Source organism: Eretmochelys imbricata, chromosome 1 (genome assembly GCF_965152235.1).
Source record: "Eretmochelys imbricata isolate rEreImb1 chromosome 1, rEreImb1.hap1, whole genome shotgun sequence".
Lineage (NCBI taxonomy): Eukaryota > Metazoa > Chordata > Testudines > Cheloniidae > Eretmochelys > Eretmochelys imbricata.
In genome coordinates, this window is record NC_135572.1 from 241,542,671 (window position 1) to 241,564,265 (window position 21,595).

Below are 21,595 nucleotides of genomic sequence, written 5' to 3' on the forward strand. Positions count from 1 at the left end.
CCTTTCACTCCTCCCTAACCCTTCAGGTTGACTCCTCTCTCATTCAAATTTAAAATGCATAGAGAGGCTGCAACAAACCTACAGAAGATTGATATGCATTGCACTCCACACATGGTTTAGTTCTCTATGCTAAAGCCTGGCATGATGATGCTGGCTTTTGAGATATTATTATTTCAAATATATAATAAACACAAATTGATATAAAAACACTGCAGTGCAAGTCCCCCTTAAAAAAAAATACAAATTGTTACTATAGCGCTTTGAGAGAGAGAGAGATTCACAATGCAGGCTCAGAACTTGGCAACCTGTAAAAGTGCCCAGTCGAAAATTACTAACAGCTGGAGATGACAGTTGTTTTAACAGCTGAGCTGACAGGATTAATTTAAATGCACTGAAATCAAAAGTAGATAACACCTGTTTAGTCTTCCAGGGCCATTTGACAAGGTAGGCCAAAGGAAAAAAGCAGAGCCAGAATTGTGCTTGTGTCTCTCTCTTTCTCTCTGTGTGAAGGACAGAAGGTCTTCAGAAAAAATGCCACACTTTTGGGGGAGCAGAGGGGAAGCAAAGGCTTGCTATACAATCACAGAGTAGACAACCCCCTTCAGCTTTTAACATCTGGTTTCCATTGCACCCACCTTCCCACCCCCTTTTTCCTCCCTTCTCTTGTCCAAGGTCTTTGACCCAAACCCAACAATGGATAAAGATCACTGGAGTTCAAAGTTACAGTTTCTCACTCTAGCATCTCAGCAATCCTCCTGGGTTAATTAATATATTCTCTTTGAGCTTCTAATCACTAAAACTCCCCCACATTTCTCCTCCCACACCCTCCCTTTCCCCTGAACTAAAACAAAACAAAAACTCTCTTGTCATTACAAAGCTTGTAACTCAGAGCCTCACTAAATAAATAAATAAATTCTAGAATTGAGAGTGAGGGTAGCTGTCAGGTCAGTTTTTTCGGTTGTTTATTGTTACATACTGATCCTACAAACCTATGTAAATGCAAAATATCAAGAATTTTCTACTGGGGGGAAGAGAGTTTTCATTTTAGCATCTGAATTATACTCTTCTAACCCACACTGTGTGCATGTGTGTGGTTTGCAGTGTCACACACTCTGAAAGGGCAGATGAACATGTGATGTATACGTAGCAACCCCTGGTCCTGGCCAAAAACACAAACATATCTTGCAGCACTGGAAAGTGATGGACCCTCAAAGGAGTTGTCCAGTCTAGGAATGAGGGAATCTGGATAGGATTAGGGTGTTAACCACAAAGAGATGGAAGAACTGAAACCACCTTTGTCCTAATGGTACAACGAAGATATTTGTGTCACCATATAAAGCCATAATGCCAACCTCACATCACATAGCATCTCTATGGCCCCAAATCTGCAGCTGTTCCACTTGTAGAAATCCCACAAAGCCAATGAGAGTTCTGTCCCTCAGGCAGCTACAGAAGTCCAGCCGGGGCTACCAAACTGAACTTGCAATCTTCATGTTTGGTTCGGCTGAGTCAAGACAAGCTCAGATTTCCAACTAAACGGTTTCTCCAGCCCTATGTCTAGCTCTCTTCTGTGAAAGGGATAGTAGCTGCACTGTGCCTTCCAAATATTAATTAATTGAAGTCTCAATATACTCTTGCAAAGTACCTAATTATTATTACCCCTATTTTATAAATGGCAAACTAAGGGATAGAGAGAATAAGTGACCTGCCTAAGGTCACACAGGAAGTCTCGCAGAACCAAGAATAGAACTTAGATCTCCCAACTCTTGGCCCTGTGCTTTTAACTACAAGACCATCCTTTCCTCCCTTCCTAGGATACCGTTAGGGATTTGTAAAACCCTGCCTAAAATGAAAATCCAGCCAGATGGTTTCTGTTAAGATGAACCAGAAGCATTAATGACACTTAAGAGAACAATAGATTTCATTCAACTCTTCCTGCCCCTTTCACATCTCTTCAGATGGAAAGAGATGAACTAAAAAAAAACCCTCATAGTTATTCTGAGTTCAATTTCTCCTTAGTTCAGCAAATCATAAGGTTATCTCTGTTGCTGCCTATTTCTGTCATATCATCCTTGAGGCATGGTTGGCACCTTCAGTTTTCTTGGTTGATTAAAATCTGTTCTTCACCAAAAAATGATTCAGTTGAAATCTCTGATCCACTGATATCAATACCAGGGAGGACTCACTGTACAGTATTCTCAGTTATAATATTAATGTATGCCAAAGAATGAAAACCATCTATCTATCCAAGACAAAGCTTGTAAATTCCTTATAAAAGAAATAAACTCCTGCTGCCACTGATTAAACATAACGGGTCAAATTCTAACAGTTACCTTCGTTCAACTCCATTGATTCCACTGTCTTGTATCACATAGCAAGCTCATTTATGATCTTAGCATCAGGCACAAACAGAAGAATACAGGTAGTTGCATCTGTAGTCTGATTACTTTCTGGCTTCAAAATGTGAAGTCTCTTAGCATTTATTGCCCATATAAGCTGTCTATGAGGCAGAAGGAAATGGTAATTTATGATGCTATATGAAAGAACACTGGCTCAGCTTTGAGGCCTAGACCCAAAATTTGACAGAACAGGTAACTCGAAAGCAATGATAGATCTAGAAATGTTTGGGCCCAGAAACCCAAACTATCTGTCTGTTTCCCGAGGAAATGCCAACATGAAGTCTGCATCTGAAGTTATTTGGCGATTTCTCTAAATACCTGCTTTAGATATCAAATTAATTGATGGGGCTGTGAGATGGTTTCTGTGAGGTAGGGGTGTGTGTGTGTGTATAATTTTTAATGCCACTGTCAATAGCTGGCTGCAATAAACAAACTCTTAGTTGCGGCTACTGTTGAATATCTAAGTTTTACCTACCTTGTGTACATTAAAAATTTTATGGCACTTCTTAAAGAGTTTAGGTCAAACTGTGGCCTGCAATAACTGCTCTCCCTTCTACTTTTGAATTTCTTCAGTGTAAGTTCCAGTGGAGAAATGTCCGTAGGATGGATTTAGAAAAGAAGTATCCAGTGCCTGACTTTGACCTCACTTACATAGGAGCAAATCAGGGGTAATTCTAAGGAAGTAAATGGAGATACACTACTATAAAGGAGATTAAAATCAGGCCTGTTCTTTAACAGTCATTCTGCTACACAGATCTGCCTGCTTGGGAAGGATCAATTACTTTGGGGAAAAAATAAGTATACCACTTCCCAGCCTCTACTAAGTTGCACCTGAGGAACTATTAGCACCTAATTTTAATGAAACAGCAAATTTCTATTTATTCAGACAGGGGAGAATCACTGGCAGCTGATTTCAACAAATGAACATGAAGGGATCGTCTATGTTTCTGAAATGTTTGGTCACCAGCAAAGGGCATTTTCCCCATTATTTTTCATTTCCATACACCTCTGCATTTCCAGGTTCTGGTCCAGACTGGAATCAGAAATGCCAAGCCAGGCTGCTCACCTGACACTTCCAAACTGGTTCAAGAAAGAAGTGCTGGGAATCTCCTAAGAAAATCTGTACCAACGATAGTTCAGTGCTGACTTTGCAGGCCCTAGAGGTGCAGTTTGTTTGGATAAGCCCATCTCAAACCTCTACTACAAACAATGAAGAACTATCTCCCAGACAGAAAGGAAATATTGAAACACGGTTGGCAAAATCTGTATTTAAAGAAATAAACCCCTTGTTGCTATCAACTGAAACAAACAATTAAAAAGCTCAGGATGGCATTCTCTCTATTTCCCCCAATCAAATTTTGTTTTTACAAGCCTCTCAAAATCTAATTGCATTCCTAACAATTCATTTCCATGAACATTTCTCTTTTGAATTTTTTGTTTTTGTTGTTTTGTTTTGGTTGTTTTTAACTGTTGTTTCGAAGTTTTCAGTCTACCAAGCATAGGGCAATAATTGTTGTTCTGTTCTGCTAATGATAGATTCCTCTCCTTGTATTAAAATAAGGAGCAGTTTCTTCCCCGCTTTTTATTTCTTTACACAACTCAGAGGCTCAAAGAAGATAATTACAAACAATGCCTGAAGAATGGTTCAGTTAATGTTAATTTATACAACAAACTAATTACTACCAAATGGTAAAAAAAAAAAAAAAAGAAATCACATGTGGAAGTTCCTCTCTCCCACGCACACAACTAAACCAGCAGCCATCTGTCTCAGCTTGGGAGCTCTCTGTGACAACTGAGGAAGACAAGGGAAAAGATAGATCCGGAAGCAGTAGCCCCTTCTTCTGACATAAAATCATGTTATTCAAACACCAGGCTCTGTACAGCTGATCTGAGCACTAGGTTTTTTTTTATTGATTAATAATTATAAAACCTACGTAATAATTATAAAACCTACACATATCTAAATCTATTTCTATCTCAAGATCTTAAGATAGATTCAGATATACTGCTATCAATTTTAATTCTTCCCTCTGGCAATTTCTAGACAATACTGTTTGATACCCTGTACAACATCCTTAAAATACTGTCTCTCAGAAAGCTTGCAGTCAGATGTTCTTTGAGTATTCTAATAGTAAGTTAGACATCTCTCAGTTCTGATTCCTTTATATGAATCGGAACTCAGGCGTTTTGACTGTTAATTACTCTCTGATTAGCTTGCATCTAGTGAAACAAACTAAAGGGAAAATTCTCCCCTAAGCACCATACAGAAAATCTCAACTCCAATATTCTTCTCTCCCTATGAGCCTAGAACTCCCACCGTCATCAAAGAGAGTGCTGCACACGTAGAGGAGCAAAATATCAGAGTTTAGATCCACCGTATACATTTCAGAGAAGAATTTTGCCCTAATACCAAAAATTTTAAAACCCTTTTATGTTCAAACGCAAGGCAAAATTCCCCTCTTGGATCCATGTGGCATATTCAGACCAATATTCTGCTGTGTGCATGCAAATACCCCATTGATGTTAAAGGAAAGCTCTGTATTGACTTTATTAAATAGAGACAGAAAAGATGAGGGTGAGTTTAGTAATGACAGTGTGTTTGCATGTGTATATTATATATCTATACAGGTACATGGTTTCATTTTGGTCTGAAGTAATCACAAAGAAGGAACAACAGTTAGGATAGCATAAGACTCTAAATGTTGCTGTAATCTAATATTTATTCAATAACAGTGACATGGTATTTTATATGGCTCTAGATGTCATACAGGAAACAAGCAAAGAGAGGTCACAAGATATTCTACGTAACCCAAACAATAATGTCTAGCTATTATCCATTCATAGTCTTCAAAAATATTATAAATTACATTTTAAAATCAAATAGGAATGATCCTTCCAAATAAACAAGCAAAACATATTCACTAATGTGAAGGAGAAAAAGCAATTTGCCCTGAACTGATATCTCCTGCTTCTCCTCATCTTTCCTCCTTCACAAGACTACCACCAAGAACTGGCACATACTTAAAGTCAGGCGTGGAGATGAAATGTCAGTGTCTTTTTAAGGCCTATGCTATCAAAGAATAGCTGGACACTTCATTTTAAGCTCCCCCTCCCATTATGGGACTCACCCACCCCACCATACAAAGAAATGGACTTTGTTTAACAAATGAACAATGATTAAAACTGCTTTTAACAAAGAGTTGGTGTCTGAAATGAATCAACAATTGCTGTATCAGCAAGAGGGATGCAACAAAAAAAGAAGGGTCATTGACTAAAATACATATTACAAATCAAAAATACTCCACGTGAGGGGGTACTCTGCCATCTTTGGGCTGTGACTGACATCTGTCCTCCCTCCTCCTTTGTCATCCTGCATAGCCTCACGCAGCATTCACAGCCAAAAGTCTGCGTCTAATTTTAGTTCCTACTCCTGGCACATGTTGTGTCCCAGATCACTGGGAGCCTTGAATTAATACACTAAGACTCAGTATTAAGCTAAATAACTGGCAGCTTTACTGAATGCATTCAACCTGGCAGGAGATCTACTTGGAATTGTCTAAACACTCCCAGCATCCTGTCCCGGCACACACCAGGTTTGTGAAAAACCTGGGGGTTCCAAGACTCAATCAGGATCACAAGTACCAAGATTATGTCAGAGGGGGAAATTTCAAGAATATTATAGCATGTATTTTATTAAAGTTCTTTAATAAATGTTTCTCCCTTCTGCTTTTCCTACGATGGGGGTCTGCTCCTTCAAGAACAGAGGATCTTTGTTTTTCTTCCCACACCCTTCTCCGTGGAAAAAAAAGGGTGAATAGGAAGATTAAAAAAAAAAAAAAAGTAAGCCTTACACTACGTTTCATTTGTTGTCCTTAAAAAAGAAAAAAGAAAGAAAGAAAGAAAGAAAGAAAACATAGGGAAGTGTAGTTGGTGGACTCAGTTTAGTTCCAAGTGGAGAAATGTCTGCATCACAAAAGCCACCATTAGAACTGGCAGCACTGTCAGAAATATCATCTGAGAAGGAAAGGATGAATTAGGTCTACCCTCTCACGGCCTGGCAGTCCAGTTCATGCCCTGCTTGAGGGACATGGCCAGGACAGCACGGTGGCAGCTTGCAGTGCCACAGTCCATACCACCTTTCCTACTGATAAAACTTCACCATCCAAGGCCATCATTTCCAGAACACAAATTACCTTAACAATAAACAGGGAGTTGTCCTGTGGACTAAGGGGCTAATTTGCTGTGCAGACTTCAGTAACGAGACACCATCTACAATTTTGCTATCTTTTTGCAATGGTCTTACGTGTGCCACCATATTTCAATATTGTAGAATTAAGGAAAATCATGGAAAAGTGTGGAGAAAAGAAATGGCTAGTAGCTGGTTGCCAAACAGAATAAGATCCTAGTATTATTACCAGCTAATAGAATTAGGCCAGGTCGATATAACAAACCTATATGCGTATAACTATGTAGCTCAAGGGTTTGAGAAATCTACACCCTGGAGGGATGCAGTTATACCGACCTAACCCCCCGTGTAGACTGTGCTATGTTGACGGGAGAGCTTCTCCCATCGACATAGCTACCACCTCTCTGGGAGGTGGATTAACTACACTGATAAGAGAAGCTCTCCTGTCGGCATAGCAGCATCTTCACTAAAGTGCTACAGCAGTGCAGCTGCACCACTGTAGCACTGTACGCGAAGACAAGCCCTTAGTCTCTCGAGAGTATTTTTTGGAGCAGAAATAAGAGGTTCCAGTCCTAGCTCCCTGCGTATGATTTATCTAATAATACTTCAGTTTGTTACCAAATTATGTCCAACAATAGGATTTTAACTCCTGTGAACCTCAGACAGGATTGGCTTGGTTCAACTTGTAAGGAGAGCATGCAATGTACCTGGATGCCCATCCTGTATCCCAAAAGCTTCACAGAAGCTATGAATCACTTGATGACATAGCAAGGAGAGATGCATAAGAAAAGACAACTAAAATCAACTAATCTTGAGTGAAATGTCTCCATATTTAGTTAAATTGCTTTGCTGAGTAAAGCGAATATGAGCTCCGCGTGGAATCCAGAATTGTAGCAGCTGAAAACTATTAGCCAGAACCTGATGTCCCCTACTTTCTAGATAGATTAGATAGAAAACCTAGCTTTATTCAAGCTTAGATCATAGACAAAAGCAAAAGCATATGGCCCCTCTTTATACTTTGGGGAATGTTAAATAAGGAAGAGAGGGAGAAAAAGAGCATGAGTGACATCATAAGCTCTGGGTGAATGACGGTTATTACTACAGCAGAAACATACTTTAAAAATATTTTTACTTTTTTATTTTTGTGGTTCCTGACTCTGTACTGTGGGAGACGCAAGAATTAGTTGTTGGGGTGGGAGGCATGTTATGAGTGCAGGGGTGGGGGAGCTTCAGAAAGAAAGACCAAAATATAAATATATACAAATTTATATACAAAAAATTCCTCCCCAAAGAATCTTTCATTCATCCTCAAAATATTCTCCTTGAAAACTGATCATCACTCTAAAATACATGATTAATCTAGAATTCAAAACAGACTAAAAAAACAGGTCAGTCTTAGGTAACCTCTTCCAAGTTGTGATAAGTACTTAGGCACCAGTAGTAATTTGGAAATTACACAACGTGTTTAGATGCTTAAGCTATGGTGATTCTTTCTCATGTGGAGAGGGATATACTGATTGCCTCTTTGAGGAATGGGAAAGAAATATCACGAGAGTCAAACAGACTGGGCCTCAGGAACTGCATCTTCTTCTGACTATTTAAAGAAGATTTATCGGTTATGGTCAAGTGGTAAGTCTCACACACAACCAATTGCCTGTGACAGCAAGCAGAGAGAGAGCACTCTCAGACTTTGGCGCTTCTTATTATTTAGTAGTAGTAACACTACTACTATTTGTATTCTCTTAATGCCTAACAGTCCTAGTCCAGGACCCCAATTAGCTAGGTGTGGTACAAATCCAGAACAAGTTCAGTTGTTGTCTAGTGTGCTTCAAATTATTCAGAACTTTAGCAATTCAATTAGCTCTGGCTAAAAAGAATGAGGTGACTAGTAAACTTCACATCCTGCTCTGAGTTTCACAATAATCATACATTAAATTGCTGTTTCTGCATGAGATCTCTCTCTCTCTGTCACAGATCTTTAGTTCTCTCTCTTAATGCTAACAGCTGGTAGAAGAGGTAACTTAAAAGGGTCAATCTATGGGATCTATCAGATCCTACCCAAATATCCTGCATTACAATAGTTGTACAGGAGATGTCACACCATCCAGAAAACGTCCTACTTCCTAGCAACTAACTACACATGAAGTGAGCTGTAGCTTACGAAAGCTTATGCTCAAATAAATTTGTTAGTCTCTAAGGTGCCACAAGAACTTTTCTTTTTGCGAATACAGACTAACACGGCTCTACCCTGAAACCTACACATACAAGGGTGCTGGAACAATCTGTATAGCAGGGATGCTGAGAGCCATTGAACGAAACTGTAAACCCTGTATATAATGGAAACTACTTCAAGCCAGGGGGTTGTGCAGCAGCCCCCGCATCCCTAGTTTCAGCATCTATGGAAAAATACTACCTTGTAATTCTCTCCATAGTGATACCTTTAGGAACAAATATACTCACTGACCATAGAGGCACAAAACCTCCCACAACACCACACATCTTCCCCAGATCCTGCACTGGGTCAAATGCTATCTGCACAAGGCTTTCACTGAAGTCAATGGAAGTTGTGATCATGCAACCAAGGGCAGAATTTCGCCTATGATATTGTTTTTAACTGTGTGTTTACCTCTCCCCCACTTTGAAATAAATCAAGATGAGATTTCTCTCAAGCAAAATGAACCTAAATGTAAGCCATACTGTTCACAACAGGGAGGCTAGGAATTCAACTTCAGTCATATGGTCCTCTCTTTCTCTAACTCACAGCAGTAACAGGGAGAAAAGAGCAGGAGGCTAATTAATGCACAGGATTTGGCCGACAAGAGCCCTAACTAGAGTGGAATCCAGTAAGAATGACAAAAGGTGTGGGTTCCCCCTTTAAAAAACATCACCGTTGAGACATGCATTGGCACATCTAATACCAGCTCTGTTTGCTTTGAAATTAATCATTTTCCCCAAAGTTGAAAAGTTTTTTCCCTCCCTCCCTTCTTTCTTGTACAGACTTAAGAGTAGCCACTCCTATTTACATTGTGCTGCTCCCAACATTGCCACCTGTCAGTCAAAGTTCCATTCCTCAGTTAGAAAAGAAAAGAGATCTTTGCACTGATCAAAAATGCTAGGGAAGGAAAGGGGGGGTGGAGAGGGCAAGAGAGAGAGGCATGAGATTAGAGGGTAACAAAACTAGAAAGGAAGATAAACAGAACCAAAAAGAAAAATGTCCTTTGTTCATTTAAATGGCTTTGTGCTCCCAAGCCCTCTGCATGACTAATGCTAGGCTGTGGTGTGTAAACCTCTTGGGCACATTATACAAACAGAGCATAACTCGGCCTGAACAAACAAAGGCCTAAGCAACAGTGATTGAATTCATCTTAAAACAACAAATCAATTCTTCCCTATTAATGCCCTAAATACCAGCGTAGGAGCACTGTCCTGTTGTAATAAACAGCCATGTGTTCAATTACCGTCTGTTTTCCCAACTACTGCTCTCTTCAGTAATTACACCATGCAATGCATTCTTCATTGACATTATATTAATGTGCTGGGAAGAGAGATCTTAAATACGAATTAAATCAAGGCTAAACATTTCAGAAAGCCTTGCAGAGTTGCACAAGTGCTAACAGCACATTATTTAGCAGGAAGTAAAGAGTGATTTTCTGTTCTGTCATTCTCCACTTTCCTTCCTTGATTAAATAAACAAACTAAAAAAAAAAAAATCAAGTATCAAAGAACTGTGCTGCCTCAGATGCATGTCACAGTTAACCTTACATATGCATCTTGCATAGATGCCCATTTTATCTGAATGAGTTATGTGTTTATAAGTTGTGTTTCATAAATATGTGCATCTGTCACATGAGCAAAAACAACAAAAAACCTCAACAACAGTCAGGTGACGACAAAAGAAAAACAGCAAACAGAAAACTTTTTGTATCAAGACAAAGGCAGAAGGATATAGGTTCAAGAAAAGGTTCCTCACCCTTTTGCAGAACTGTCAAACAACTTCAACTGAATATTGAATAGCACACGGTAAACAGACCAAACAAAAGGTATGATGAAAGATGTATTTACTTGTGCAAGGCTCCTTCCCCAACCTTTCTTTCCATTTCATATACACCCACACTGCACAGTTTGCATTGTGTTGTTAAATAACCAATAGCAACCTAGATGAAACAGTAGAAGGGTTTCTATGATGCTGTCAAGCACCAGACAGATGCTTGGCAGTGTCAATATGGTTCTTTACGTTTGGGTTTTGCCAAAGTTCTCAATAAAAATAAAATAGTAATAATAATAATTAAAAAAAAGAAAAAGATGGCAATATGAGTTAGTGCACAGATGTCCGGTACCTTCTGAAATCAATCGTGTATCTTGTTACCTGCTGGGTTTTATTTCAACAAGCTTTGCTATCGGGGAAACATAGATAAGAAAAGTGTTGCTTTCTGCCTGTGTAGTGGATTGCAACCATTTGTATAAGGAAGCAAAAACAAATTCTGGGGGAGTAATGAATGTCAGTTCCAGTTCCCTTAGAGTATTAGCTCACTGGCCACTGCTGTAAAGAGATTGTAGGCCTGTCTGACACACAAACAATGATAAACTTTGGAGGACTCCATTTTAAAATAAAAGCTGTCAGTGTCTCTAAATTTTTCTGTTGAGGGTTTGAAATGCAGAAATTCCCACTTTTAGGTGAGAATGAACTTCACTCTGGCTAAAATACTATGGAACAAATGCTGCCTTCAGAACCATGTGTCTGTTTCCCATTGATTTTAGAGGAGCTCCCGGGTGTCTGTAAGCATTCTTTAGCGCAAATGGTGACTTGTGCTTCTCCTCACATCAGGTCATCAAATGTAGAAACAAATTAAAAGAAAACTTTTACAGGTACTTTGAGATTTACTTTATTTTGAGTCTCATTTGAGCTCCTCAAGTTGCCTGTATGCACATTATATGACACGCACACGCATATGGCATGATCTTCCCTGGAGCGACAGAAATAAGGTAAAACAATAAGAAGACATCATAGAAAAGAGAAAAACCTCCAACCATAGCTTGTTTATAACATAGGAGATGGATATATCATGTAAAGCACCCTGTCCAAAATGACAACATACAAACAACACTGAAGTGAGGTCAAAGTTAAAAACTAACTAATAATAAATATAACCAACAGCTTCAAATTTAGAGTGTTTTTACCAGGCCACTTCATTAACAAAGAAAACAAGTGGGAGTTGCTATGAATCTCAGCCTTTGCCATACTAGAGGCCTTCACATGCTTCTAGAAGACAGCCTTGTGAATAGCTCATAGCACAGATTGCTATCTAAAGCTAATCAAACAGTATGATAGGTCATCTTAATCAACTTCAAAAAGCCAATCTACATGCTTAACCCAGCTTCTAGCCTCTCCTTCCCTGATCGCTCTCTCACTCATTTGGCCATATTTCCCCTCACTTATTTTCCACAAATAGTGCAGTTAAGAAAGAACACTGGGAGCTCTTCAGGTCTTGGTATTCTGGGCGCAGGTGGTAAAGAAAACTTTGAAGTGAGCTCTCCACTAACTCTAGTACTGGCCGTGCCTCCTCCGTAAGCAGCTCTTATTAAAAAAAAGACCAAGCACCCACTAGAACAAAACCAAGCAGGCCTATTTAATTAGGGCAAATGCTTGATATCCACTTCTTCACATTAAACCACACAGGCCTGGGAGGTCGGATTAATTTTAATATGCACGGTCATGACAAACGCCTCCGGGGTAAGGAAGAAGGGAAGAAAACCCACAAACCCTGCTAGCTTGACAAATAGGTTTCAGATACATGTTTTCCATGTTGCCCAGATTAGAATGTTACTATTCAGCAAGGGCTTGAACCTTTAAAATGAGGGACAAGAGGCCTGAGAAACAGGTGGCTAGCTCTCCACTCTTGAATAAATGATAACCCCCAAAAGCTGTGGCATATAAACACACAAAAAGAGCTGGCATACTCCCTCATGTATTTTTGTATATTAACAGGCTGGGTCAGAGGCTTTTCCGACAGTGATCCATGTATTGCAATTGAAGCTCAGGAAGCTGATGGCTTTGCCAAAAACATACAAGGAAAACAGACTGCAACCCATTTAGCTGAAACATTTTGGGGCATCGGAGGCATTCAAATAAATATTTAGTAGTGGGCTCTTCTATTTAGCAGAGAAAGGTATAATATAATACAATCCAATGGCTGGAAGTTGAAGCTAGACTAATTCAGATTGGAAATAGGATGTAAATTTTTAATGGTGAGAGTAATTAACCATTGGAACAATTTACCAAGGGTCATGGTGGAGTCTTCATCACTGACAATTTTTAAATCAAGACTTGACGTTTTTCTAAAAGATGTGCTCTGGGAATTATTTAGGGCAAGTTCTATGGCCTGTGTTATACAGGAAGTCAGATTAGATGATCACAATGGTCCCTTCTGGCCTTGGAATCTATGAAAAAAATGGAGAGCAGGGTGGATAATCCAGGGAGCTGCTGGAGCTAGGAGACAGAACCATTAACTTGGTTTTGGTTAAACTTGGTTATGCTACATTGTTCAAGATGGGAACAGATAAACGAAGGGCTCTGTTGCTGCTGGTGGTTCCTTTTTGTGGGATGAGTACGTTTTGGAAAGCAATCTTAATTATGTGACCCATAAGAGTAGACTTTCATCCTAAAATAGTCCCTCTCCCCTTCCCCTTTCCTATCTCCTCCCTACAAAAGCACAAACTAGGATATCACTCAACCATAGTGGTTTCTTGGATATTTAAGATGCTACATCTGCATCTCAGATGCATTTATCAAGTAAGAAAAAAGAAATCCCAAAATTCTGAACCTTTGAGGATCTAAGCAAGAGAGATTTGGAAGAGAATCTAAGCAACTTTTGAAAACATCCATTGAAACCAACCATAACTATCGAGCTACGCTATTAGGAAGGAATACACTTAAACTGAAGATGACAAATGAGCAAACTTCACTTTGAGTGAAAGGAGCTGGCAGGGCTTCAAACTAGGCTACCTGTGTTCTAAAGTTAAAGCACTTTTTAATGAAGATTAATCAGACACCACAGCATTTAAGGGCTTCTTTTCACACAGGCTTGTTTCACAAACTTTTCCCCCCCTCATCAGTTATGTGAGTGCACATTTCCATATGGTGGTGTCTTTGTAAAAGGTGCACGGAGGTTAGATGCTGGCTTGCTCTACAAGAAGAGACACTTTTTCTGGTGACAGACTGCATAGATGAACATGTAAACCACAATGCGCTTAGAGCATCCTTCTACAGCAGCAGGAGCGTGAGGAACAAAACTTAAAAGTACTCAGTTGAAAGGTACCCTTGTTTGTCCTTCAGTAGAACAGCATTACAAAGCCTCTTCAACATGTACTTTGTCAAAAGGACAGTGAGGAACCAAACAAAAGAGACTCAAACCTCAGCCAATTAGAGTATCCTTAGGCTTTTCCCCAGGATCTGTTCTCTTTATTTTTTCCCTACTTTATCAGATGTGATTTAAAAACAGAACTCTGCATTTCAAAGGCCTCCCTTCTTGTGCCCATTACTGGCCTGCTTTGGAATTTATGGCTTAAGAAGAGGGAGACCTCTTGATTTCTTTACAAGAGATGTGATTAAAAGTTTGATAATATTAGGGGATATTCCGAGTTCATATTTCAGCTAGAGAGCCTGAATCCAACATGGTTCACTTTTACAGACGAGAGAACTGCTTAAACAACTGCCATTTCAATTACGACAAGAGCAGGTATTGTGATTTATAATGTAAATTTAAACATCAAACACGAATAGTCTTTAGGGGATGTTCAGAAGACAAAAATTATGCCCAAGAGACCTTTTTTGTCCCTTTCTTTCCCACAAAAAAATTACTTATAGCATTGTAACACACATTAATAGATAAGACTATTATGTTCACAATGCCTATTAAAGCCCTACAAACATGTGTCCTAGTAACCCTTTAACCATATACATACTATATATTTATTTGTTTTATTTATTTACAATAGCATCCACAACATGCTAGATGTTTTCTAAACACTCAAAAGAATGATCTCTCCTCTGAGGAGCTATGGACCAACAGACAGATAGATGGACATAAGGAGCTAAGGGAAACAACAATAGGCAATCTATTTCTATATAAATCAAACCAATTCACTGTAAGCAGCACAGCAGAAGAAAACACAAGAGGGACTTCAGTATGGTCAGAGCAGGGGCCATGCAGATGAGTGAGCACACGTGCACAAACACACACCATCTGATTGCTTAGGTGGCCCTATGGTGCTTTATATCCAGGCATCCACTGGAACACTACAGTAATGGAAATACCTTTTTACACGTAGCTCAGGAGCAGTCCTCAGAGAGGGAAATGCAGAAACTGCCACAAACCAAAACTGATTAACTCAAAGAGAAGAATAATTCTTAACAAGTTTCTGAGCTGTAAATGTCAAGAAAGAGCTTTAGCCTATTGCTAAAAATGTCTTTGGTGGGTTTGTTTGTTTGTTCTTTGATTTTTGCAAAAGCCCAACCATGAATTTAGAGAAAAGGCTACGACAGATTTAAAGCATTTAATTTTCCACAAATGCAGGGCCATAAATTAAAATACTGCAATCCAATCCCATTAATAGTGCAAGAAAAACGTAAGTGGTTGCTTCGGTCTTTGCTTTTCATGAACTTGTGTCAAGCTCAGTGACTTCAAAGAGATTTCTATTTCATTTCTACGACTGAAGAGAACCGACAGAGTCTCTCTGCCATTCTCTGATGCCTTAAGAAAATAGAAAAAAACCATGCCTGTATCTCATTCCCCTAATGATTTTAGCTGCAAAAGGAATCCCAGGGTCGATAGATGACCCTCAGGGCAAGGGCTTGAGGTCTGTCTCAGTATATAAGGCTTCTCCAAACCTACTCCATTATCTTCATTATTGTACACCAGAAATAAAAAGGGACTGACTCCTCTTCTGAAGTCTAAGTTAGAAAAGGATGGAATGTTTCATGTAAAATAACATCGTGTGACTTTGGTAATAGGTTTATGCCTTTGGGGACCTGAATGCTAAAGCAGTCTATGAGGATTTTCAGCAGAATTTGAGAAGGAAAAAAAGTGCACAATGCATCAATGATGAGTAAAATTCCACAGATTTTATATTTGCTAAAACGTTCCATGCCTATGTGCCACACTGCCTCATTCTCCACTGGATACTTGCGAAAGTCAAAAGCAAAATGGCAGGTTCAGAAGATTAAAAATAATGGGCGTGAGGTTTAGGACTAAGTAGAAATCACAAAAAAGCAATCACTATACCTGTGGAAGAAAGAAAAAGCAAGCCAAGCATCCTTTGTAAATTTCTGAGGAAACACTAGATAGACTGGCTTCCCTCAATGGGGCTTTTACAAGTACATATATACAACAAAACAATATTGCACCCTAAAATATACACATTGATCTCTAGCCACAAAATACTTTCTTAAAAGGAATGATGCTACCTGCTCCGAACAACCACACACACACACACACTGTAATATGTTTGGTAAAATCATTAAAATCCATATATTTTTGAGGGTGATTAGCACTTGCACCAGCAAATACTTTTCTTTTCCACGTCTTAAATGGGTTTTGGATCAGGCCCTAAATATCCCACCCATCCAATATTAGTATATTGTCCCAATTTTGAAGGAGCAATCCACAACCTGTAATCTTAACATGCTAGCTCTTCCAGGAACTCAACAGATATTTTGGGGCTTTCACAATGCAATGCTGTTGCATCACATCATATCATAGTGTCACAATGAATACAGTATCACTAGGGCCCTAACAAAGCCCTGAAAAATGTTTCATGGACCGTAAAATCTGGTGTCCCCTCGAGAAATCTGGTCTTTGTATAGTATAGGGTAAAAGCACACAAGATTTCGAGGGGGAGACCAGCGTTTCTCAAATTGGGGGTCCTGACCCAAAGGGAGTTGCAGGGGGGTCACAAGGTTATTTTAGGGGGGTTGTGGTATTGCCACCCTTACTTCTGCACTGCCTTCAGAGCCAAGTGGCTGGAGAATGGCAGCTGTTGGCCAGGTGCCCAGCTCTGAAGACAGCACCCCACCAGAATTGAGGGTGGTAATACCATGCCATGCCACCCTTACTTCTGCGCTACTACCTTCAGAGCTGGGTAGCTAAAGAGTGGTGGCTGCTGAGGGCCCAGAAGTAAGGGCGGCAATACCATATCAGGCCACCCTTACTGCTGCGCTGCTGCTGGCAGGGTCTCTGCCTTCAGAGGTGGGCTCCCAGTCAGCAGCCACCGTTCTCCAGCTGCCCAGCTCTGAAGGCCACCAGCAGCAGTGCAGAAGTAAGGGCAGCAGTGCCGCAACCCCACCTACTACAATAACCTTGCGAATCCCCACACACACACCCCGCCTTTTGGGGTCAGGACCCCTACAATTATAACACTGAAATTTCAGATTTAAATATCTGAAATCATGAAATTTATTATTTTTTAAATCCTATGACTGTGAAATTGACCAAAGTGGACCGTGAATTTGATAGGGCCCTAAGTATCATATACCATTATGTCCCAACATTGCAATGTTAATTTCAGGACAACATGAAATGGCTTTGTGATGTGCCACTGTAAATGTTACAAAGACGTGACCTGCAGATTTGTGGCAAACAGCTTAAAGTGGAAACCCCATCTCAAACTTCAGTGTTAAGTGTCATTTTTATGCTAATCACCAGATGCACTACACCTGGCCAAAAGTCTTCATCAGAATTCTTTTGGAGGTTTCAGTTACCCTGGTGTAAGTTAGCAAAGCTGAATCTGCTCATATGCTGTGCTTTGAATGTTTCAAGTGTACTTTTTCTTTAGTTTCAAAATACATTGTCAAATGGTAGAATGGATATATAAAGAAACAGAAATCTAGTTCATGCCTGGAGTCAAGAAGATTAAAGGAAACTCTTTGATTTAAACTATCACTACTGAAATTGTTTCTCTTCCCAGAGAAATAAACTAGGTATTATTATTATTTATATTACAACTGTGCCCAGCTAAGATCACAGCCTTATTGTGCAAGGTCCTGTACTTTCCATATTAAAATTTTGTACTGAGACATACAGCATCACCTGCTGTTGAGTTACCTGCATGTATTATTAGAGATTGCCAATTGTAGCACATCTTATCCAGAGAGAAAACATGATTTTTTTATTACTTGACTAGCAACAAGCAATGGCTGAGATCGCCACACTTGAACTGTGTCAACAAAACATTAGAGACACAAGGTGGGTGAGGTAATATATTTTATTGAACCAATTCTGTTGGGGAGAGAGAAACTTTTGAGCTAGATGGAGATCTTCTTCAGGTCAAGAGCTCATCTCTATCACCACCAGAAGTTGGTCCAATAAAAGATATTATCTCGTCACTTCGTGTCTCTAATATCCTGGGACCAACACAGCTACAACAACACTGCATATATCAATAAAACATAACAGTAACAAAAAGACTTTCTGAAAGAGTTAACACGCAAAGAGGCAGTGGTTGCAGTGGGAAGCTAACTTTTGAGAAAGACAATATTGTTTTGTGGAGGGTTTTAAAAAACAATTGAGAGTGGTTTGCCTTCCATACCCCATAAAGATAAAAATTTAATTAGCTACTTAAAAAAATTCATGCTGACTGGAACAAGGGGTGGTAGTGGGAGGGCTTGCTGAGATGACATATTCCCTCCTCACCACCTTTTAATGCTCTTATGCAAGTCTAATTTTTTTCCTAGTCAGCTCACCTCAGTGGCCTCCTTTTGTTTGACGCCCCATTTCCCATTCTCTTCTAACTTCTGAACTTTTGTTAGTTTGCTTTTAGGGAAAAGAAGAGTAGAACAAAACAAAACAACCACCTTCTTTTCTCTTTTTATTTCTGGATGGGGAGGAATCAGAGATGTGAATATGGCACCCTCATAATGATTTAACTAGGGCTTAATGAAATTTTCATCACAACCTGTTGTTCATTTTAATGGCCTTTGAAAGACAATAGAACAATGGCTAGAGGGAAGAAAAGATTTTCTGTTGCATACATTTGTAAAGCCCAACATTCAGTTGCTCCCCCCTCCCTCCCAATCTCTTTACAAAGCTGTATACCTTTTGTTTGTACTGTATATTTTCATTTTAGTGGAGATGAGGAAATGCATACGTGCTGTAACCATTCTCATCTCTAACTGTGGCCTTTCCTTAATGGAGTCTTTGGAGCATGCACAACTTCCTACTCCACAATTTATTTACATGTTGCCCAGAAATCCCTCTTCTTTCCCATCCCCTAAACAACTTTGCCTCTTCTTTTCCTCACTGCCCCACACACAGCCACAGTGTAGAAGTCTTTCCCACTCCAAGGCACAAAGAAGGTCATGACATTGGCCATAATGTCAGTGGTAAAAGCAAACCAGAACGGTTCAATATGTTTAATACCTTTTTAAAAAAATGGTTATTAAACAAAGCATTTGTTTTTTTAGCAGACTCTTACCAGGGGTCCCACTAAAGAGAAGACTAATTTACAGTTATGTCATGCATACGAGAGAGTGTGAATATACTTCTCTTTGCTTTTTTGTCAGCCAGTTTCCTTCAAATGTAGTCCTAAAAATTTCCCACAGGTATCATCAATGCACACCCAAGCATAGTATAGCTTTTGGGGAGCTCCGAGGTTGGGTTTTTTCCACTTTTATAAACTATTGAAAAGGGATAGGCTCACACAAAGTCAGATGGTGAGTAATACTGCAAGGTAACTAGGGAATCAGTAGCAGTGGGTTCATATAAGGGCACCAAATCCCTGTAGCCTTGGAAATCCACAAGGTCTACCAAAACAGTTATAATAATATTTTCTGGATGGCTCAGGGGAGTGCAATGGGACATGGAGACTTCCATCTTTAGATCACTGGTTTAAATTCAGCCCAGATTGATAGCGATTGAAAATATTTCCCATCTAAAGGCTGTTCAGTGGCCTCTATGAAATGAGTTGGCCTGCTACAGAACAGGTGCATGGGCGGAGGGTGAACTGTGGGCTGGGGGAGGCTACTCCCAGCCCAGCCCAACCCTTCTGCCTGAGACCCCTCTGCCTTCCCCCACCAGAGCGCAGACACCTCCCCCGCCCACCACGGCCACCAGCTTCCCCCCCAAGGCCACCTGAGCACCCCTGGCCCTGGAGCACCAGGTGGGCAGTGAGGCTCCCCAGCTAAAGCCCTGGAGCGCTGGATGTGCAGCGCGGTGTCCCCCCTCCAAGCCCCAGAGCACCAGGTGGATGGGTGGCATGACCCCCACCCCGAAGTGCTGGGCAGGCAGCGCATCCCTGCCCGCCAGCCCTGGACTGCAGAGAGGGTGGGCAGCGTGGCCCCCCTTTTCCCCCAAACACAAGGCAGTGCAAACACAGCTCCAGCTGCCCAGAGTCCGGGCCAGGGCCGCAGGGGAAAGAGCCAGCCCACGGCCCCACAAAGTGCCAGCAGAAAGCGGGAGGAGGCCTGGGGCGGAGCATGGGTGGGACCACACAGAGCTGTTTGGGGAGGCACAGCTCCCCATGGACAGGTAGCTCGTATCTCTGGCAGCGAAGCCAAGGGCGGAAAGGGCACAGAGACTCTACTGCTACCTCCTAGAGGTGGTCCCTGAATGTTGGGGTGAAAAATTTCCACAGCAGCACAGGGGAAATGTGTATTACATTTACGTTTGCACAGTATCTGTTCCATAGATAAATAAAAGGATTATATTTTAGGGCACACTTAATCCAGGACCTTTCATGATTACCAAATTCCACCTTCTGTCCTTCAAATATTGGCGCTGTCTATACAAGTGGATTTTTTTCAAAAGTTTACCATCGTTGATAACACTGTTTTCAGCTCACTGGTGTTAGCAATGTCAGTAGCCCTAATGTAGACAGGCCCTAGCTTGTCACCACTGTAGCAACCAGCATGTCAATTAGACTGGATTCTGAGCTGGGTTAGAAGACATTGTGCTTATGGTGGTGGCAGCAGCTAGCTCATATAAAGCAGAGTAGGGCAAAGCTGGGAAAAAAGTTTAAACAGTGCTGGTGAAATGGTGGAACACTTGTGAAAATTATCCCTAGTATAGAGAGGACACACACTTCCATTTTGCCAGCAACAAGTGCAGGAGATGGATGGATGGATGGATATCCAAAGTTGACAGAACCTGGAGGAAAGAAAACAAAATTTTGGCTCATTTCCCAGGCCTTACCTTCTGGCTCGTTTTTGATGAGCTCCTCCATTTTTCTCTGCTTTAAAGTGTCTACAACATCTGCTAAGCTGCCTTTACGCCTTTCAGGGGTTCCCAGGGCTGTGCTGGACAATGACTCTCCACTCTGACGCCCACCTTCTTCTGCCTTCAAGGGTGAGGTAGATGAGTTGTGCGGGGCAAATGAAGACATCACTTTATTGCCATCAACTTCCTGAAAGAGGAGAGAAATGAGATGAAACTTGAAAAAGAAGAAAAGGAAGAAAGAAATAACAACCCTTTGTTCTTTGAGTTCATTGCTGTTTGTTCGTCTGGTGAAACCTTTAAAAAGAAATGCAGTGCTTCAAAAACATCCAGAACAAAGCCTCTCGATAAAGGATAAACTAAGATTACAGGCTGAAGTGAGCAAAGATCAGCTTGCAGGAGAGAAACACAAAATACAGTTTTTCTCTAATTGAGGAGAAGTGCTGCACTCATAGGTTTTCTAATAACAATGGTATTGATTACCTTTAATTGTTTGCTCTTTTACAGCTTTCTATGCGCAATCTTCAGATTTTTTCCCTAGGATAATTAATTTCCTGCCTTTTTAAAGCACTTAATGCCATGATGGCTAGTTGCTGTTGGAAATGAAATAATAATCAGCTATTAAATCCCTGCACTATATGATTTTTTTTTTCAACTCACAGTTCAAGTAGCTCTCCGATCTCTAAGGAAAGAAGCAATCATTTTACTGCTTCTAATTCATTTTCTTTCCTCCTCTTCCATTTCATACCCTCTTTCCTTTTAAAGACAATATTTTTCACAAGGGTGGTCCTCATCACACTCATAGG

At 40.3% G+C, this 21,595-nt stretch overlaps 1 protein-coding gene across 3 annotated transcripts in view; it reads right to left on the reverse strand.

Moving 5' to 3' along the window:
* Positions 1 to 21,595, reverse strand: part of SOX5 (SRY-box transcription factor 5) — a 313,721-nt gene that overhangs the window by 253,801 nt on the left and 38,325 nt on the right. For all 3 annotated transcript variants that reach the window (XM_077807473.1, XM_077807474.1, XM_077807472.1), the window contains exon 2: positions 20,769 to 20,979. In XM_077807473.1, coding sequence (XP_077663599.1) covers positions 20,769 to 20,979 — 211 coding nt within the window. The remainder of the gene's footprint in view (positions 1 to 20,768; positions 20,980 to 21,595) is intronic.